The sequence below is a fragment of the Aspergillus pseudoviridinutans genome (genome assembly GCF_018340605.1).
Source record: "Aspergillus pseudoviridinutans IFM 55266 DNA, scaffold_4, whole genome shotgun sequence".
Lineage (NCBI taxonomy): Eukaryota > Fungi > Ascomycota > Eurotiomycetes > Eurotiales > Aspergillaceae > Aspergillus > Aspergillus pseudoviridinutans.
The window spans coordinates 1,093,116-1,109,084 of NW_025091284.1; the positions used below are offsets into that span (position 1 = coordinate 1,093,116).

Sequence of the window (15,969 nt, forward strand, 5' to 3'; positions counted from 1 at the left end):
CTATAAACTTAGCTAGATTATATATATAATATAGGGAATATAGATAATTACAGTATTAGTACTAATTTAATTTAACTAGATTAAATCTTATATACTTTTTATTAATATAATATTATTAGATGTATTATCTATTATAATAGAAAGTATATAATCTATAATCTTATATTACTAAAGTAGGTTAAAAAGAATAGTACTTAGGTTAGTATCTAAGTAAGATCTATAAAGTGGTTTAAAACTAAGCAGAATTTCTTAATAATTCTATTTATTATTAATAAAATATCCTATAATTGCTATAAAAGCCTATTAGAATAGAGATATCTAGTAATTAAGGGTAATTAATAGCTTTATACTAGATAGAAGCTTATTAAGTATCTTTTATTACTATATCTTTATTATATCCTATAACTACTATTGCATAGTTTAGGAGGAAGGAATATTAGGCTATAAAGAAGTAAGTTAGGTAAATTTAATTAATTCTTAAAACTTAGAGTATTTAATAAGTTAAAAAGGAAGCTTTACTCTTATAATAAAGGTAAGAAGCTTCTCCTCCTATACTTACTAAGAGAAAACTAGTATAGTTTTAAGATATTCTAGCTATTAATATTAGTTAATATATAGAGTAGTAATAGATAAGATAGCTTACTATATCCTATATAAGTACTATAATATCTTTCTACTTTATATAATTAGTAGAGATATTATAGTATTATAATCCCTTTAGATATCTTACTATAGTTAATATACTATACTTATTATTATAGGGATAATCTAGTATACTACTATATTTCTTATATATAAGCTTTACTTTACTATTACTAGTCTAAGTAACTTAATTAAAGCTATCCTATATATTTAAGGAGTACCTATTACTATTCTAATATATTCTCTTCTTTATTCTATACTCTATTCTAAGCTACTATTTAATAAATTCTATCTTTAATATTATAGTATAAAGTATATAGGATTTCTTTTAATTAGGCCTAATATACTAGAGGGAGGGGGGTAGTAATAGTGCTAGAGTTTAAAATATAAAATAATTATTATCTAAATTAAAGCTCTGTTAGCTATAAGAAAGATTAGATATAAGACTATCTTATAGGATATTTATAAAGGTATTAATACTATTAGATCTATATAAGGATGGAGTAAAAGAGTCTAAGAATTAAGATATAGTAAAATATATACTAGGGGTAAGAGTAGAGTAAGTAATAATTAACTTATAGAAATCTTTAAGTCTAGAAAATAAAATATTTAGATCTAAAAGATAGGGGGTGTATTAATTAGTTAGTAACTAAATTAAAGTTATTAATCTATTATATTTTAACCCTCTTACAGACAGAAAAGGTAGTATAATTAGATAGTACTATTAAGATATATTAGGTTTTCTGGGCTACTTAATAGATCACCTGGAATATATTCTAGAATATATTCTAGAATAGGCCTAGATATCTAGAAAACCTAGATATCTAAACTTAAGATTTTCTTATTATAGGCTTAAATATCCTAGTCTAGGGTATTACAAGCTAGGAGCTAGTTTAACCTATAACCTAGATTTAGATAGTAAGAAATTACTATATAGTAGGTAAGGCCTGCTAAATACTTAAGCTTACTAAGTACTTATAATCTATCTTAGGTACTAATAAAGTCCTATCTAAGGTAGATACTAGCTTAAGGTCTTATTTAAGGTAGATACTAGCCTAAAGTCCTATCTAAGCTAGATACTAGCTTAAAGTCCTATCTAATATAGATACTAGCTTAAGGTCCTATCTAAGGTAGATACTAGCTTAATTATATAACCTAGTACTAATTAATATACTAATTAACTCTATTATATAACCTATAGCTAGTGTCTAGTTTAGATATAACTTCCTAAGGGCTATATAGTTTAGCTAGATAGCCTAAGTATCTAGTAGGCCCTACCTGCTATAGAGGGCTATGCTTTAAATAGGCTATAAAGAAAGGAAATAGAATTACTAATAAAGGAAGAAACTAGGTAATTATAGGTAGCTAATATACTAATTAATATAATAATATACTCTTACTATATAACTACAGCAGCCTAATTAAGATATACTTACTATACTCTATAGTTTAAATATATTTCTATAGTTATTAAGAGTACCTTTATATATATAGCTTATTAACTACTATAATATGATAATATTATCTTAAGGCTTAGATAATAAATAATTACTAATATTAATTTAGTAAGAGATAGCTAAATTACTTAAGATTTTATATATTTAAGGACTATATATTAATTAAAACTATAGTAGTAACTAGAACAGGTGTAAATAATAGTATTTTATTTAAGTTAGTTAGTAGAATTATATATCTTAGTATGGCCTAGTTAGGAAAATTATACTAAAATAAACAACCTAGGTAACCCAACTAGGCTACCCAGTTAGGTTCTAGGCTGGGCTTGGGCTCAGAGGGGGTGTTCCAGGTTTTACCTAGGCTGGGTTTTGGGCTCAAGGGGGGTGTTCCAGGTTGGGTTTTGCCTAGGTCTAGATGTAGGGGTACCCCCTAAGCTTAGAGTGAAAAGTGGTGCCGATATATATCTATCTTTCCACCACTATCCTGATCACCATCTTCTAAAATATATATATATATATATAAATATATCCCTATAGGTATAGGCCTAAATTAGGCTAGATAAGCTTATCAGTTCTTCGAGGCCTTGGGTCACATGCAGCTAATCGGTTACCCTTAATCATCTCCATGGATTAGGCAGGTTCAACCCATATCTACATGGGTTGGATATGGATTTGCGGAATGGGTCAGCCAGTCTAGCCATAGCACACGAACATGTGTATCTTGTTATTTGTTTTGCGTCGTCTATACTCCCTTCTTGAGAGATTTCATCAAGAGGTCTGGCCCTACCATCAGCAGGCCCAAGAATGCGGCAAGCGCTATCGCTTTAGATACGAGGTGCTGCCAGGAAGCGCAACCTGACAGCTTGATCAATTGTAGAAATATCCGATCATTGGCCCATTACCTGCAAGCCCGTGTTCAATGTAGTGTCCTCGAGCGTGAGCCACATCTCGTATTATAACCATTAACTCCGGTGGTAAACACCTTGCGGCCAGGTCGGACTTAGGGCGGCAAATCGACTGCCTTGGCGTACGAACGGAGATGCCAACCGTAAGTAAGCTCTTGATAATCCTGTCAGGATATGCACTAAGATAGATTGAATACGAGCATGCATATTGGTTTGAAAGTCAAAAGAAGATAATGTACTCAGGATACGAGTCATGGCGTTAGTCCATGCCTTCTGATGACAAGCACTCTCACCTCGACTGAAAGCCAGCCAAAGTCCGATAACCCCATCTGAGCAGCTTATAAGAGGCCTTTTCCCTTTTTTGTACCAGATGTACACCTCGCAATCCATCACAAAGACATCATTCCTAGCATTCCATTACTTTCAAAATGGCCACTCACCAAGCGATCATCCTCTCCGAAATCAACTCACCACTCACACTCGCCACAGTCCCAACACCCGCCCCTCAATCCGGCCAAGTACTCATCAAAGTCCTGGCCAGCCCCATCCTCGCATACTACCGCGCAATCTTTACCGGCAAACTCCCCTATCCCATTCCGCTTCCCTTCACCCCCGGCCCATCCCCAATCGGCCGCATCGAGGCCATCGGATCCGACACGACCACCCTCAAACCCGGCCAACTAGTCTACGTCGACCTTACCGTACGCGCCCGCGATGACCCTCTCAAAGAACAAGGAACCACCATCCTGCAGGGTCTCTTCGGAGGCATAACGCCGGAAGCGCGCATCCTATCCGAAAACGACTGGCGCCACGGCTCGTGGGCGGAGAAACAGATCGTCCCTCTAGAGAATGTGCATGTTCTCGATGAATCGCTTCTGCTCGAGCAGATGGGCTATTCCCCGGCACGCCTGACCTGGATCAACACCCTGCTGGTTCCGTATGGCGGATTGCTCTCCGGGGCACTGCAGCCGGGTGAGACGGCGATTTTGTGTTTTGCGACGGGGCATTTCGGTGGTGCTGCGATTGATGTTGCCCTTGCCATGGGGGCGGGGAGGGTTGTTGCTGTGGGACGACGGATGAGTTCCCTGGAGAAGATCCAGAGTGGCTATCCAAAAGGAAAAGTAGTCGGCGTTGCGACGGAGGGTCTCGACGAGAATTCCTTGAAAGACGCGCTTAGGAAAGCGACTCCGCGCGGACTTGGTGCGGATCTGTACCTTGATCTCACTCCAGCGTCTGCTGCAGAGGGGCAGAAATGGATACACATCCCCTCTGCTATATCGGCGCTGAAGGCCAACGGTCGCGCGGTTCTTATGGGTGGAACTTCGGATTCGGTCAGCTTGTCTTATTCTGAGCTCATGACGCGTAATATCACGGTGAAGGGAAACTTCATGTGCGACGGAACTGCTCCTGCGAAAATGATACGGCTCATCGAGATGGGGAACTTGTCGTTGTCCAGATTCCACAACATTGAGTTTGATTTCAAGGACTATGAAACGGCGATTGACGAGGCTACGACGAAGACTGCTGGTGACTGTGGAGTGGTCCTGGTCTATAAAGAATAGTGGAGCAGTGCAACGACCGAGGGCAGAAGTACTTTGTCCCTCGTCAGAGGTCCAAGATATAAACTTGTGGATTCATTGACTGCTTCATCTCATTCTAACATAGAAAAGCCTTCAATTCACTGTGGGTTTGCCCACGAATAATCCAGCAGATTTTTATTGTAGACAAAGAGCGGATGGGTTGATCCTTCATGCATATCCATTGTTCCTCTAGCATCCAGACAAACGGCGTACGACCTGCAGAACTGCGAATGGCCAGAGACAATGTGCTGATCATAGATGACACTGAGATCAGAACCAGCATCCTCAGACTCTAAGCAGTACTACTCCAGTCTCGCAGCTTGTATTTTCGCCTCCAGGTCGTCCTGTCCGACGTGTGACGCTCGTCGCCATCGTGAAGGCCATGCCCACCGGCCTATCATGTATAGTCCTCTTGTTAGATTCCTCCCTGGATACAAAGCATGATCGTCACATCTTACGTCGTTTTCGAACAAGCTTGACAGCGAAGAGATATTCTCTCAACGTCTTCGGGCGGTATTCCGGGAACATGCGATCAAGGATCCTGTCGAGTCTATGTTTCAACGGACACGTCAGTCCTGTACCGGGAGATGAGGAGGATGAGGAGGAGCTTACTCTGGTCTGATAACCCGCGCAATCCAACAAGAGAGAAGAACGACAGCTAGGACGAAGACGGAAAATAGCGTCCAGTGAGACATGATGTCTGAGAGTGCTCGGATGAGTCGTGCGGACTGATAAGTCGAGGTAATGATGTGATGGCTGATGAACAGTGCAACACAAAAAAAAAAGACTTCCTTGGTTGAATCTTGAAATTCGAAGCTGAGGCAGGTTGACGGTGCACTCAGCTTGGGAAGGAGCGAGTCAATGCAAATTGAGTAAAATGAAAACTGTAGGAGGAAGGACGGGGAGGTTCATGAACACCAAGCATCCTGAATTACTAGTCAGTGAGACCATAGTGACTATTCAGCTTATTGACATGACTAGAGTAGTGAATATCCACAGCGTCAGGTTAGATGCAACCTGACTTCGTTCTGATAAGTCCTGACTCCATGTCAGTGTCCAATCCATTAAAGCTGCAGTCTAATATAAGCTCTAATTGATTACTCTACGCCGCGACGATGATCAAGGAGATATCTTCACTTATTGATCAACATACTGTTCTCACTATATTTTCAGGGTGGGACTTTTGCTCAGATAATTATTCCCGGGCATATCGTCGAAGACCCACCAGACATTAACACATCTTTCACAGACACTCAAAGTTCAATCCTTCCTCTAGATATTCTACATGCTCTTGCCTTCAAGCTGGCCCCTATATACCACCTTGCAGCTTCTCTACAGACTTCACGGCTGCTTTGGCGACAACTATAGTGAGATTGCAAAATATAAATTTTTCTTTTTGGCTCCAGACTTCGGAGCAGATATATGGACTGGAGACTACAATTCCGAGCCTGCGCATGTCTATCCAACCATGCCAGTCCCTGAACAGCGAGTGCCAACGGGACTAAGACAAGAGCTTATATCTCCAGCCTACTATAATGGCCTCCATCACTTTCTAGCCAACATAGGCATCCTTGCCAGCGGCCTAGCAGAATCGATCCTCAGCATTCAAAAGAGCGAAATGTCGTCACCTCGAGACCAGATAATCTACCACTGCTATATCAGGACTTGTATTGACTTGATTACTTTATTCTCACAATGGCACCGATGGGTATACTGACACAGGTCGCCTCTGAACTTCGGGTATATGGAAGCCCGTCGCTCCGCGCCTTCGGCAGAGTTCAGGAAGGACGAGGAAATTCAGAGGGCGAATTGTGCTCCTCCATAAACCGGTATGTGTGTGTGAGCTCTATAGCAATGGCGACATTACGCGCGTCTTCGGTCATCCGAAGATTCTAGAGGTTATTCACAAATCATCGATTTTTCGCGGACGGGACACCCGGGATATACACGTTTCGAGAATAACTTGGAGACAAGGGATTGTGACATGAGAAAAGGCAGAGAAGAAGGCTCGAGCTTAACCAATTATTGCTCTGGGATATAGCCGAGCTGTACTCATTTTTGAACAACATTTTAATGTCCAAGTCCCGAATCCAGAGCCGATTCTCCCTTATTTCTGATAGCAGCAACAATACATAATGACAAATTATTTTAAGCACAACATGAAGTGTTTTACTCCTTGAACTCGACTTCCTTTCCACTCTTCATGCCTATAGCAGCGTAACTAACAGGATCTGTGGTACTAGTCAATCATTATTCACTTGTGTCTATCCTGGAGAGCTTACCCAGCTGCTGTAATATAACTTCTTCCCCAGGCTCAAAACGAACATCGCGCGTACACTTGAGCTCAACAGGGGAATTTGCAGATTTATAGATAATGACCTGTTCAACTTCTCCAGTAACATATTCACTTTCATCGGGCTCAATCAGTTTGCCACCGATCTTAGCACCGACGTGGTTTCCCTCTTGTAGGGTTATATGGTCACGGTCGAAATAAGCCTTAGGCATACTGGAGATTCGCAATAAGTTTAACGATAAGGATCTTCAATACGATATCGATATTCGTGAAATTGAATTGAAATTCTCTTGAGTTTCTAGCACAAGTACATACTACGATCTCTAGATAGCCGATATATATTATAGCAAAGAATTGAGTTTAGGCGGTCTCCGTCATCATGACATCTTCCATTCTAGATTGTTTATATAGGGAGGATTACGTAAAGACGTCATGTAAAATCATCATCTAAATCCGTATACTCTGTATTTACGGCCGTTCTTCTTGTAACTATAATAACTCTCTGCTGTAGGACAGATCCGAGTCATCCGACAGAGTTTCTTCTACAGAAATGCCGTGATGAACACAACGCGGCAAGGCAACCCTTAGGTTGTAGATTATACTTACATAAATTAATCTGCCAAGGGGAGTATATTTAGTTGTTTTTTATATAATGTGATTTCTAGGCCCTGGTTATAATCTATATAATAGTATATGACTTAGGCCACACCCTAATAGTAAACTTCATGAGAAGATAGGCTAGCGATAACTTACAGCGAGGCTGCTAGATTTAGCACATACGACCACAGGGTGTGGAAAACAGGGCTTCCCGTCCGCTCAGCCGTACTTAAGCCACACGCCGGCCGGTTAGTAGTTGGGTGGGTGACCACCAGCGAATCCCGGCTGTTGTATGTTGGAGTTCACCAAGTTTTTTTGATTCGTTGGGTTTAGCGCCCTCGCCGCTTTCTCTTCACCCTCTTCAGCCCGTTCACCTGAAGCTCAGTTGAACCGCCTGAACCTCAATACTCCACACCCAGTGACCCCGCTCAGCCCCTGTCCTGCTGACGTGTCCTCTTTCAACGGCACTATCCTAGTGTGATGTACGCATGTAGCTTAGCAGTGCGGTCCCATTTTGCATTGTTACCGATCGCTAAGGCTTCCAACGGACCTATGATTATTGTAAATATGGCCAGACACACCCGAACATCGACCTACATCGTAGACCCTGACTATCAGTTTTCGGAACGCCAATTTTGACCGAAGGTGGAGATGCGAGCCGCCTTGCACGCTGCGGCAGGCTGAGCTACAGGACTTTTAACCCGTTAAACACCTGATTGAGAATCTTCCGATCCAGCATCGTATGTCTTCATCTCCATCAGACATTCGTTTCTAACAAATGGACTAAGGACTGCGGACCATCATGCACTTGAACTGGACTTATTTCTCCTGGTTGAACTAAATGAACAATTTGCGCTGTATGACGGATCACCCGTCCAAGTAGGCTCTCCTATCGTAAGGAGTTCTTCCAACAGCACCTGGCTGTCCGAGATCTGTCTGCTGCAGCGATCTGGGAGGTTGTATGTCGGTGGCGTGCAATGCGCCTCCTTTTTAATTTCTACTGCGACAAAACCATACAGACATCTTACTCCCTAGCAGGCTGGCAAGCAAGCGAGGACGGATGGGAGGGAGAGGATCATCTTCCACCACCCGTTGGATGTACGTGTGACGTTTTCCGAGAGCTGAATGCAAGAGAGAGACAGCGCTCCTATCAACGGTGGCGATATTTTGTTCAGCGTCTTGGAGTTCTTACGACCACCTCATATACTTGAGCTTTGATCCTCTCAGCCTGTCGTCGGGTCATACGTGGAAAGTCGACCGCCCTGCATACCTACGTCGATTGGGGCTTTTTGACACCCGAGATGGGATTGTGGAACACGGTGACCAGGTTTGTTTTATGGAAGCCGAGTTTCCGGTATCAATAGTGGGAAGGATGCGGAGAATGGACTGCGTCGATTAGTCCAGTCTGAAGAAACAGTGGCAGGCGAGAGTCAGTCAGACTTGGTTTCAAAGTGGGCTCGGTATAGGAATGTGACGTGGGCGCGGAAGGAGAGGGGCCAGTTGCTCGTCCGGAATGAAGATCCTCAAAGCGATTCTTGACAGGATCCGGGATAGATCACATGATTGAGCGCATCTTATTCCCATTCTTCCGCTTGTTTCTTAAGCTCCGCCTCTCGTTGCGCTCTTCCTCTGCTATGAGGGAAAGAGATTTGTTATCGGTTGTATTCTCGCCTGACATCCGAGCGGCTGTCTTCAGGTCATGCAGACTGGAAGGACCTGATACACTGCCTCAAGTAGGCTATGATTCAAGGGGTCTCAAGAGTCGAAATTCGGATTATTTATACGCCGAGTTTTCAGTTTTTCCGTGCCTACACAGCAGCCGCATCACCGAGTCTCGGGCGGCATTGCGCTGGCTGTCATCATAATTCTCGCCATCTAGTAGTTACCTTATCCTTCTGCAGACGAGGGTCGAGTGTTTTCGAAAACGACGAGCCTCCCAAAGTACTTGATTATTGTCACGTTCTCATACGCAGCGATCGATACAAACAACAGACGTGAGTGCTGGGCAAATGTTGAAATTCACTGGCAATGTCTGAGACCATCCAGCCATTCTACGTTACCTGTAGCCCACGATCTTTCCCTTGATCATATGTCAGATAATTCCGGTTACGCGTGCGGCCTGGCGCTCACTAAGACTGAGTGTAGATCATGAGCAGTGGAGACCATGCTAGCTTCATCCAATAACTTATATGCATATTTAGAGCCAGTTCTTCTAAACAAGGTAGCCCATATACTGGAACGCCGCTCCCTTCTAAGGACCCAGGTCACGCGCCTCTAGTAGTTGATTTGGTCGGGTCAGGTTCGGTAATATCGCATGACCGCGGTAGCAGCTGCGCAAGTGGCAGCTTTCGGAAACCGTAGGACATCGCGTCGGGCCCCAATGGCCCCATCCTTGCCCCTCCTTGCCCCTCTCGAGATATACCAAGAACAAACAAACACTATATTATGAGAGGCCACGGTCGCAACTACTTTTCTTGAGTCCTCATCAGACTGTCCATGGGATCAGTACTTATACCCGCTATGTCTGAACCCCTCTCTCTCTCTCTTAAACCCATTATCGATAAGATTGGGAGCCTTATCAGCGAGGGAAAGGTAGGAAAGACAACGATTGCTGGTGGATGGCGGTACTCTGGCGAAGATTTTGAAACCCAGATCGCGGAGCTAGAAAAGGCGATGACTGACGGCGGCAATGATGTGAGTGGTGATGTGTTTTCATCCGTCTTTCCTGCTAATGAAGCAACGCTTAGGTTGTTGCGTGCCATGCGACTCATTTTACCCGAGGTGCAAATATTGGCAACCCTACGGGGAGACTAATCCTCATTCAAATACACGGAACTTCAATTCTTGACCCCGGCGGACTGTTATCACCTGGATCATACCAATACTTGGAAGACTCTCGAACACTTATTTCCCAGGATGGGAAAGGCGTTGACATTGGCGTTGTCGTCCTTGCGAAAAATTCAACCTTCAAGAAGGTGTGACGACAGGGAAAAAAAACATAACGTCAGCAGAGTGAATGTATAATTAGAAAGAGAATGGTCGTATAGTTTCAGGTTTAGGAAGATATGAGAAACGAACTGCTAAGTTGCAGCATGCATATGGAAGAGATTATAATCCGGAAAAACATGAGAGTGTGGAGATTGAGTAAGGTGCTCAGGAGGATCGTACTCTTGAGGCTGTAAAGTGACTTGAGATTGAGCAAAGTTATCAAGTGGATTGTAATCTGGAAATAGCTGAGAGACTGAAGGTTGAACAAAATGCTTCTGCGGATCATAGTTTAGAGGATGGGAAGGAATTGAAACATGATCAGGTTTCTCTAGCGAATCATAATCTGGAAGCTGAGAAGGGAAAGAAGCTTGAGCAAAGTTTTCAAGTGGATCATAGTCTGGAAGTTGAGGAGAGAATGAACCTTGAACAAAGTTTTCAAGTGGATTATAGTCTGGGAGCTGGGAAGAGAATGAAGCTTGGTCAGTGTTCTGAAGTGGATTATAACCTGGAAACTGGGAAGGGAATGAGGATTGAGCAAGACGCTCCCGCAGATTATCGTCTGCAGGCTGGGAAGGGGCTGAAGCTTGACCAGGGTTCTCAAGTGGATTGTAGTCTGGGAGCTGGGAAGGGATTGAAGTTGAAACAAGGTGCTCAAGAGAATTGTAACCTGGAAGCTGGGAAGAGGATGAGGATTGGTCAAGACACTCCCGCGGATTATCTTCTGCAGGCAGGGAATGGACTGAAGCTTGATCTTGGTTCTCACGTGGATTGTAGCCTGGGCGCTGGGAAGGGACCGAAGCTGGAAAAAGATGCTCAAGAGGATTGTAATCTGGAAAGTCTGAAGAGATTGCGGGCGTCCGTCGACTAATCAAGAGGCCGTTATTAGCGATGGAGCCTTGGTGTTGGGAATGAATTGTAGTCCGAGCCAGGTCAACAGGGGAACTATGCGACGGAAGAGAAAACACATCGCCGCTCAACAACGCATGAGAAGGTTGGGATGATGCCGCCTGTAAGGGCAAGATCGTAGATGCCGGGCTGTCTGCATCGCGCGGTGAACGATCAGGAGCGCCATCTGGATAATGGGATGGTGATTTAGAGCATATTCTGGGCTCAGTTCCCCGAACAGGCTTTAAGCGTTTTCTAGCTGTTGATGGTAAACTATGCATCTCTTCGGAGCTTCCTGTTCGGATAGAGCGGCGCTTTCGCGGTGTTTTTAAGCTGGCCTGTCCCGTAGTATCCGTTTCTGACAGAGCAGAGGTAGAACTTGTATGATGGTGACTTGGCGCGGTAACAGAAAGGTTGAGTCCCGAAGCACTTACGGCATTCCGTTGCAGTATACATCCCTCGTATATTGACTTGAACGCTAGCCGCAGGTGCTTTCGGTACTCGTCATCCCTTGTTTCTTCGAAAGCATTCAATGCCTCAATCACAATATTTTCATTCTTTTTCTTTTCAAAGCTATGGTCGTCAGCCAGAGATTGAGCAGTATATGAGCAGTCACTGACTTAGTCGTACAATCATCAAGAGGGGCTAGTACCATCTCTCTGCGCTTGAGCTGTGACCATTTCTCTCCGCACCGTTGTAGACGGGTGAGTCTGGTATGTAGCTTAGTTCGCTCCGACGCATTTTGAGAGTGGTATGCCTTGGCCACAACATTGTTGACGGCGCTAGTGAGGTACTTTTGGTGCCGTAGCTGATTGGATTGGCTTCTTAACCGCGAAACTTCCTCGTGGATGATATCGTACAAAATGATGAGGCTAACTCTGCGTCGTATAGGTTCTTTACCGTCCGCCTTTTTCCCGTCAATCTCCGTTGCCCTGTTCGCTTTAGGCCTGTCTGCGAGCTCTAAACAATGTTGCACGAATTCGAATGGTGTACGAAATGGATTCATACCCCAAAATGCTGATGGGTTAGAAATCCAATGTTTTAATGTTTCAATGTCCTTTCCGGTCCGATGGTTCCAACTTTCTGTGAGCGCTGCAAGCCGTATCGCTTGCTTGTCGGATAACTTGTCGGCCGACTCAGATTGCCAGTATTTGAACCATTTTTTAGGATCCAAGTCTGGATCAGCGCTTAGAATCTTTGCACGGAATGACGTGATTAGGCCGCGCGAGTTGGAGATTTTGCGTAGTATTTTGGCGGTTTCCTGGCACCATCAGCTTGATATGAATGTGGATCGGAGTAAGATAGTGGCTTACATCGTCACCAGCAGATTGCATGGCAGTCGCTAGTTCACGGAGTTTGCGAGATACCTCTGATCCAGTCCCACTTTCCATTGTAGGGGAAGTGTGTTTGTCAAAGGTCAACTGAAAGAAAGCCTGGAGCCTGAAGATCTGAAGCTGGACGGTGGAGTTGCTTCTAGGCTGGCGGGTCTGGTTCGGCCCCTGAACCCCGCACATGTCACGGGAACGTCAAGTCATATTTATGCCAAGCGAACCTATTAGTAGCCGCTCTTGGTCGCCTGACTTTGGTTGTCCTATGGGTTGGGATAGCAAATCAAGCTGGTAATTAAATTTCAATAAAATCTTCAGCAGTCTAGCTCAGAGCACCTTTTTTTCAATGGTATGGCCAGACTTTCGCGTGTAGCTCTCTTTGTTCCTCGTCTTCAGCCAAGTTGATAAACTCCTGCTTGAAATAATTGTTCCATTTCCTGGCGTCTTCATATCGTTCTGGAGAAACCATTCCACCCAGAGAGATAAGCCCATCCTCTTGAAGCTGGTGAAGAATCATTGAAACCCCTTCAATTAACTCCATCTCATTTTTGTGCAGTTCTAATTCCTTATCCGTGAATTCAATTGGACGTTCGATTCCACCACCACTTATATCATCCCAATGAGCGACAGCTGAGATAATTGCATTGCGTAGGGAGAAGAGGTCCTCCCGGTCCCAGCAACAAGGAACTAGGGAAATGGGTTCACTTTTGACAGCGTGAAGTGGATCACTAAGCATCTTCCATCGGAAGGGATCCATACTCCCCAGTCTCTCAAAATAAAATTCCAGAAGTCGCTTCTCGATTATTTGGTGCTCAGCTTGTGGGTTCTGAGAAAGTTCAAGCATCTGCGGAAATGGTCTTTGTAAAAAGATAGGAGATGCGGAAACATGCTGCCAGTCAATTATAGATGTGATATGGTTTGTTTGTGGATCCACAAAAATGTTGTCAAGATGCAAATCAGGGTGTGAGATGGTGATGATTTGCTCATTGCACAGTGGAGGCGGGGCAAGATATGGAACCAGCTTATTATATCGCTGAAGCACTGATATATAATCACTTGGGGTTTCTGGCTCTTCAGTTGACCATTGGAAATTCATTCTTGGCCGCGCGTGTTCCTCAGCCCATTGGATCTCATTCTTCCCAACAGCTAAAGCATAGTCCACAATGCTCTCCCCTAGTAGTCATCAGAAGCCACGAATCAGTAATAAAGGTATGGAACAACCCACATGGACCCCTATTGAGTTCCATCACTGCTCTTTTACCCTGCCAGTACTTTGGGTGAGTAAGAGGGCCAATTGCAAATTTGGGTAAACCATGACTCTGGTCTGGCACCAAAGCAAAAGAAGGCATAGGTTGTCGTGATTCAAGGTCGGACTGATAGTATATGCAGCCGTGCCACGGGAAGGTGATCGATGCGAGCTTTTTCTCTATGTCGACAATTTGTTTGACTATGTCCAACTGAGACGATAAGGGCAATTTATGCCACAGTGACCCTAACGCCTGCCCTATCGCCTTTTCTTCAAGGATATACTCAGCTCCTACTGCATTTGACTCATCCGCTGACCAAGCATGAATACGAGGAATAGGTATCCCCAAGCGGTCACGGAGCTTCGAGCATGTCAGTTCCGTGCAGACGACTCATGAGGTAAGACACCTACAAATTGACGTGTGGCAACCTCTGAGGCAGTTGTGTAAAAAGCTGGTCCCGCGTTTGGGTTCGGCAGTCTAGCAACTATCTCTTGTCCAGTACTCATAGTCAGGATAAGCGCTTTATTGTATTGCCCTTCCACACATTTGAGAACCTTGATACCTATAGTTAAAAAATTAGCTGAGCAATGGTCTCAAAACGATAAGCACTCACATTGGGCATCATTATGGCCAGTCACGTTGACAGCAGCGTCCAAGAGTGCTGGCAGCTTGAATTTACGGTAACGTGCTGTGAGCTTCTCAGCTTCCCGGCTCCTAAGAACTCGTTATTGACAGGTATGCGACGTCGTGAAGGATGACGTACAGCCATCGGTATCGTTGGTATTTGTATAGATCGGCTTCTTCAATTGGTATCTCTACTAACGTAGTCAGTGACAAAGACTGATTGCACGGCTGTGGATACGAAATACCTTGCCCTTCTCTCAAAATTCTCCATATTGGCGGCGTCATATGATGCTGTATAGAATGGCTTTTCTCTAGATAAGAGAAGGTACTGAACACTCTTCGAAACATACGGAGATTTGGGAAGGGAGAGAGCAAAGCCAGATACCTTTGCAGAGGAAGGAAGATCAGAGCCTTATTCAATCGTCGGGGTGGCGATGATCAACTTGGGGCGCTTTCATTGGCCCGGCAACCAGCGGACTGGCACGATCCCAACTCAAAGTCTCCACCCTTTCTTTCCGTGTACCTACTCCAAAGTGCTCTGTGACAAACTGTTTATTCTAATGAGGAGGGACTGGTTATCGTTGCAGACTTGTTCTTATTATTTCTGAGTCCACAGATGTCCAATCAAATGGAAGTAGCGGAAGCAGACTAGAAACCTATCATCGTTTACTACTGACGTTTGTAACTGTTACAGTCATTCGGTTTTCTCAACAGCACCCGCCACTTCTTCAACCTTAAATTGATCTCCCAGACTGAATCGTATCTTCTGTCCAATAACCTGATGAGTACCAGCATGTCCGCCAGTTCTACCCTTGATGAATTCCTTGACTGTTCTGTCGGTTGCTTGACTGTTCGCCTGTATTATTCCAGTGGCCATTGTTGGGTCTTGTGTATTCCGATGCACATCGAAACGGAGGTCCCGTGTCTGGACGGCGGTTTTGGACGTCGCTCCATCAGGAAAGCTAAGGTTCTTGAGCGAATCCGCGTTTTCTCTGATCTTTTTGGCAAGTGATTCGAAGGCGGCTTTGGATATCTTTGACATCGTGAATCTATAAGGAACATCCATATGATTAGCATACTCATCAAAGCGCCACGGAATATAGAAGAGAACAAACACTGCTTGCCACACCTTCGGTGGGATTTTCAGTTCAAAATTTCAGCTTGGCTAGTCCTAGTGCATGACTAGGTGATAAGGAGGAGGTTGAGGAGAAGGATTTTAAATCTTTGGGACGGGTAAAATGAGGGGATCCCCAGAATAGTTACCCGGGGCATAATCAGGGGGAAGATCATAGTTGCGGATATAACCTAGTGACTGTATGATCATGGAAAGTAGAAGAGTCATTGCGGCCGATAATAGTTACTGAAGGATAATAGTTACTGAAGGATAACAGTTACTGAAGGATAATAGTTACTGAAGGATAATAGT

At 43.9% G+C, this 15,969-nt stretch overlaps 6 protein-coding genes and 1 non-coding gene across 7 annotated transcripts; 3 read left to right on the plus strand and 4 right to left on the minus strand.

Moving 5' to 3' along the window:
- Window positions 1–3,429: 3,429 nt before the first annotated feature.
- Window positions 3,430–4,563, plus strand: Asppvi_005829 (putative isopropanol dehydrogenase; the record flags this gene model as incomplete). Its single annotated transcript, XM_043301741.1, has 1 exon — window positions 3,430–4,563. The coding sequence occupies one exon, from the start codon at window positions 3,430–3,432 to the stop codon at window positions 4,561–4,563; it is 1,134 nt and encodes a 377-aa protein (XP_043157676.1).
- A 2,187-nt stretch (window positions 4,564–6,750) lies between these two features.
- Window positions 6,751–7,086, minus strand: Asppvi_005830 (uncharacterized protein; the record flags this gene model as incomplete). Its single annotated transcript, XM_043301742.1, has 2 exons — window positions 6,751–6,812; window positions 6,864–7,086. 2 exons carry the CDS (start codon window positions 7,084–7,086, stop codon window positions 6,751–6,753), a joined length of 285 nt encoding a protein of 94 aa, XP_043157677.1.
- A 562-nt stretch (window positions 7,087–7,648) lies between these two features.
- Asppvi_r0010 lies at window positions 7,649–7,768 on the plus strand. Its single transcript, XR_006253298.1, has one exon. It is a non-coding gene; the product is annotated as a 5S ribosomal RNA (ribosomal RNA).
- A 2,223-nt stretch (window positions 7,769–9,991) lies between these two features.
- On the plus strand, window positions 9,992–10,452 carry Asppvi_005831 (uncharacterized protein; the record flags this gene model as incomplete). The annotated part of the gene is made up of 2 exons (XM_043301743.1): window positions 9,992–10,165; window positions 10,219–10,452. The coding sequence occupies 2 exons, from the start codon at window positions 9,992–9,994 to the stop codon at window positions 10,450–10,452; spliced, it is 408 nt and encodes a 135-aa protein (XP_043157678.1).
- Window positions 10,453–10,551: 99 nt separating this feature from the next.
- On the minus strand, window positions 10,552–12,735 carry Asppvi_005832 (uncharacterized protein; the record flags this gene model as incomplete). The annotated part of the gene is made up of 3 exons (XM_043301744.1): window positions 10,552–11,917; window positions 11,965–12,605; window positions 12,658–12,735. 3 exons carry the CDS (start codon window positions 12,733–12,735, stop codon window positions 10,552–10,554), a joined length of 2,085 nt encoding a protein of 694 aa, XP_043157679.1.
- Window positions 12,736–13,015: 280 nt separating this feature from the next.
- Window positions 13,016–14,814, minus strand: Asppvi_005833 (phosphotransferase enzyme; the record flags this gene model as incomplete). The annotated part of the gene is made up of 5 exons (XM_043301745.1): window positions 13,016–13,845; window positions 13,898–14,279; window positions 14,330–14,481; window positions 14,533–14,633; window positions 14,789–14,814. The coding sequence occupies 5 exons, from the start codon at window positions 14,812–14,814 to the stop codon at window positions 13,016–13,018; spliced, it is 1,491 nt and encodes a 496-aa protein (XP_043157680.1).
- A 423-nt stretch (window positions 14,815–15,237) lies between these two features.
- On the minus strand, window positions 15,238–15,585 carry Asppvi_005834 (uncharacterized protein; the record flags this gene model as incomplete). Its single annotated transcript, XM_043301746.1, has 1 exon — window positions 15,238–15,585. The coding sequence occupies one exon, from the start codon at window positions 15,583–15,585 to the stop codon at window positions 15,238–15,240; it is 348 nt and encodes a 115-aa protein (XP_043157681.1).
- Between the last annotated feature and the right edge of the window lie 384 nt (window positions 15,586–15,969).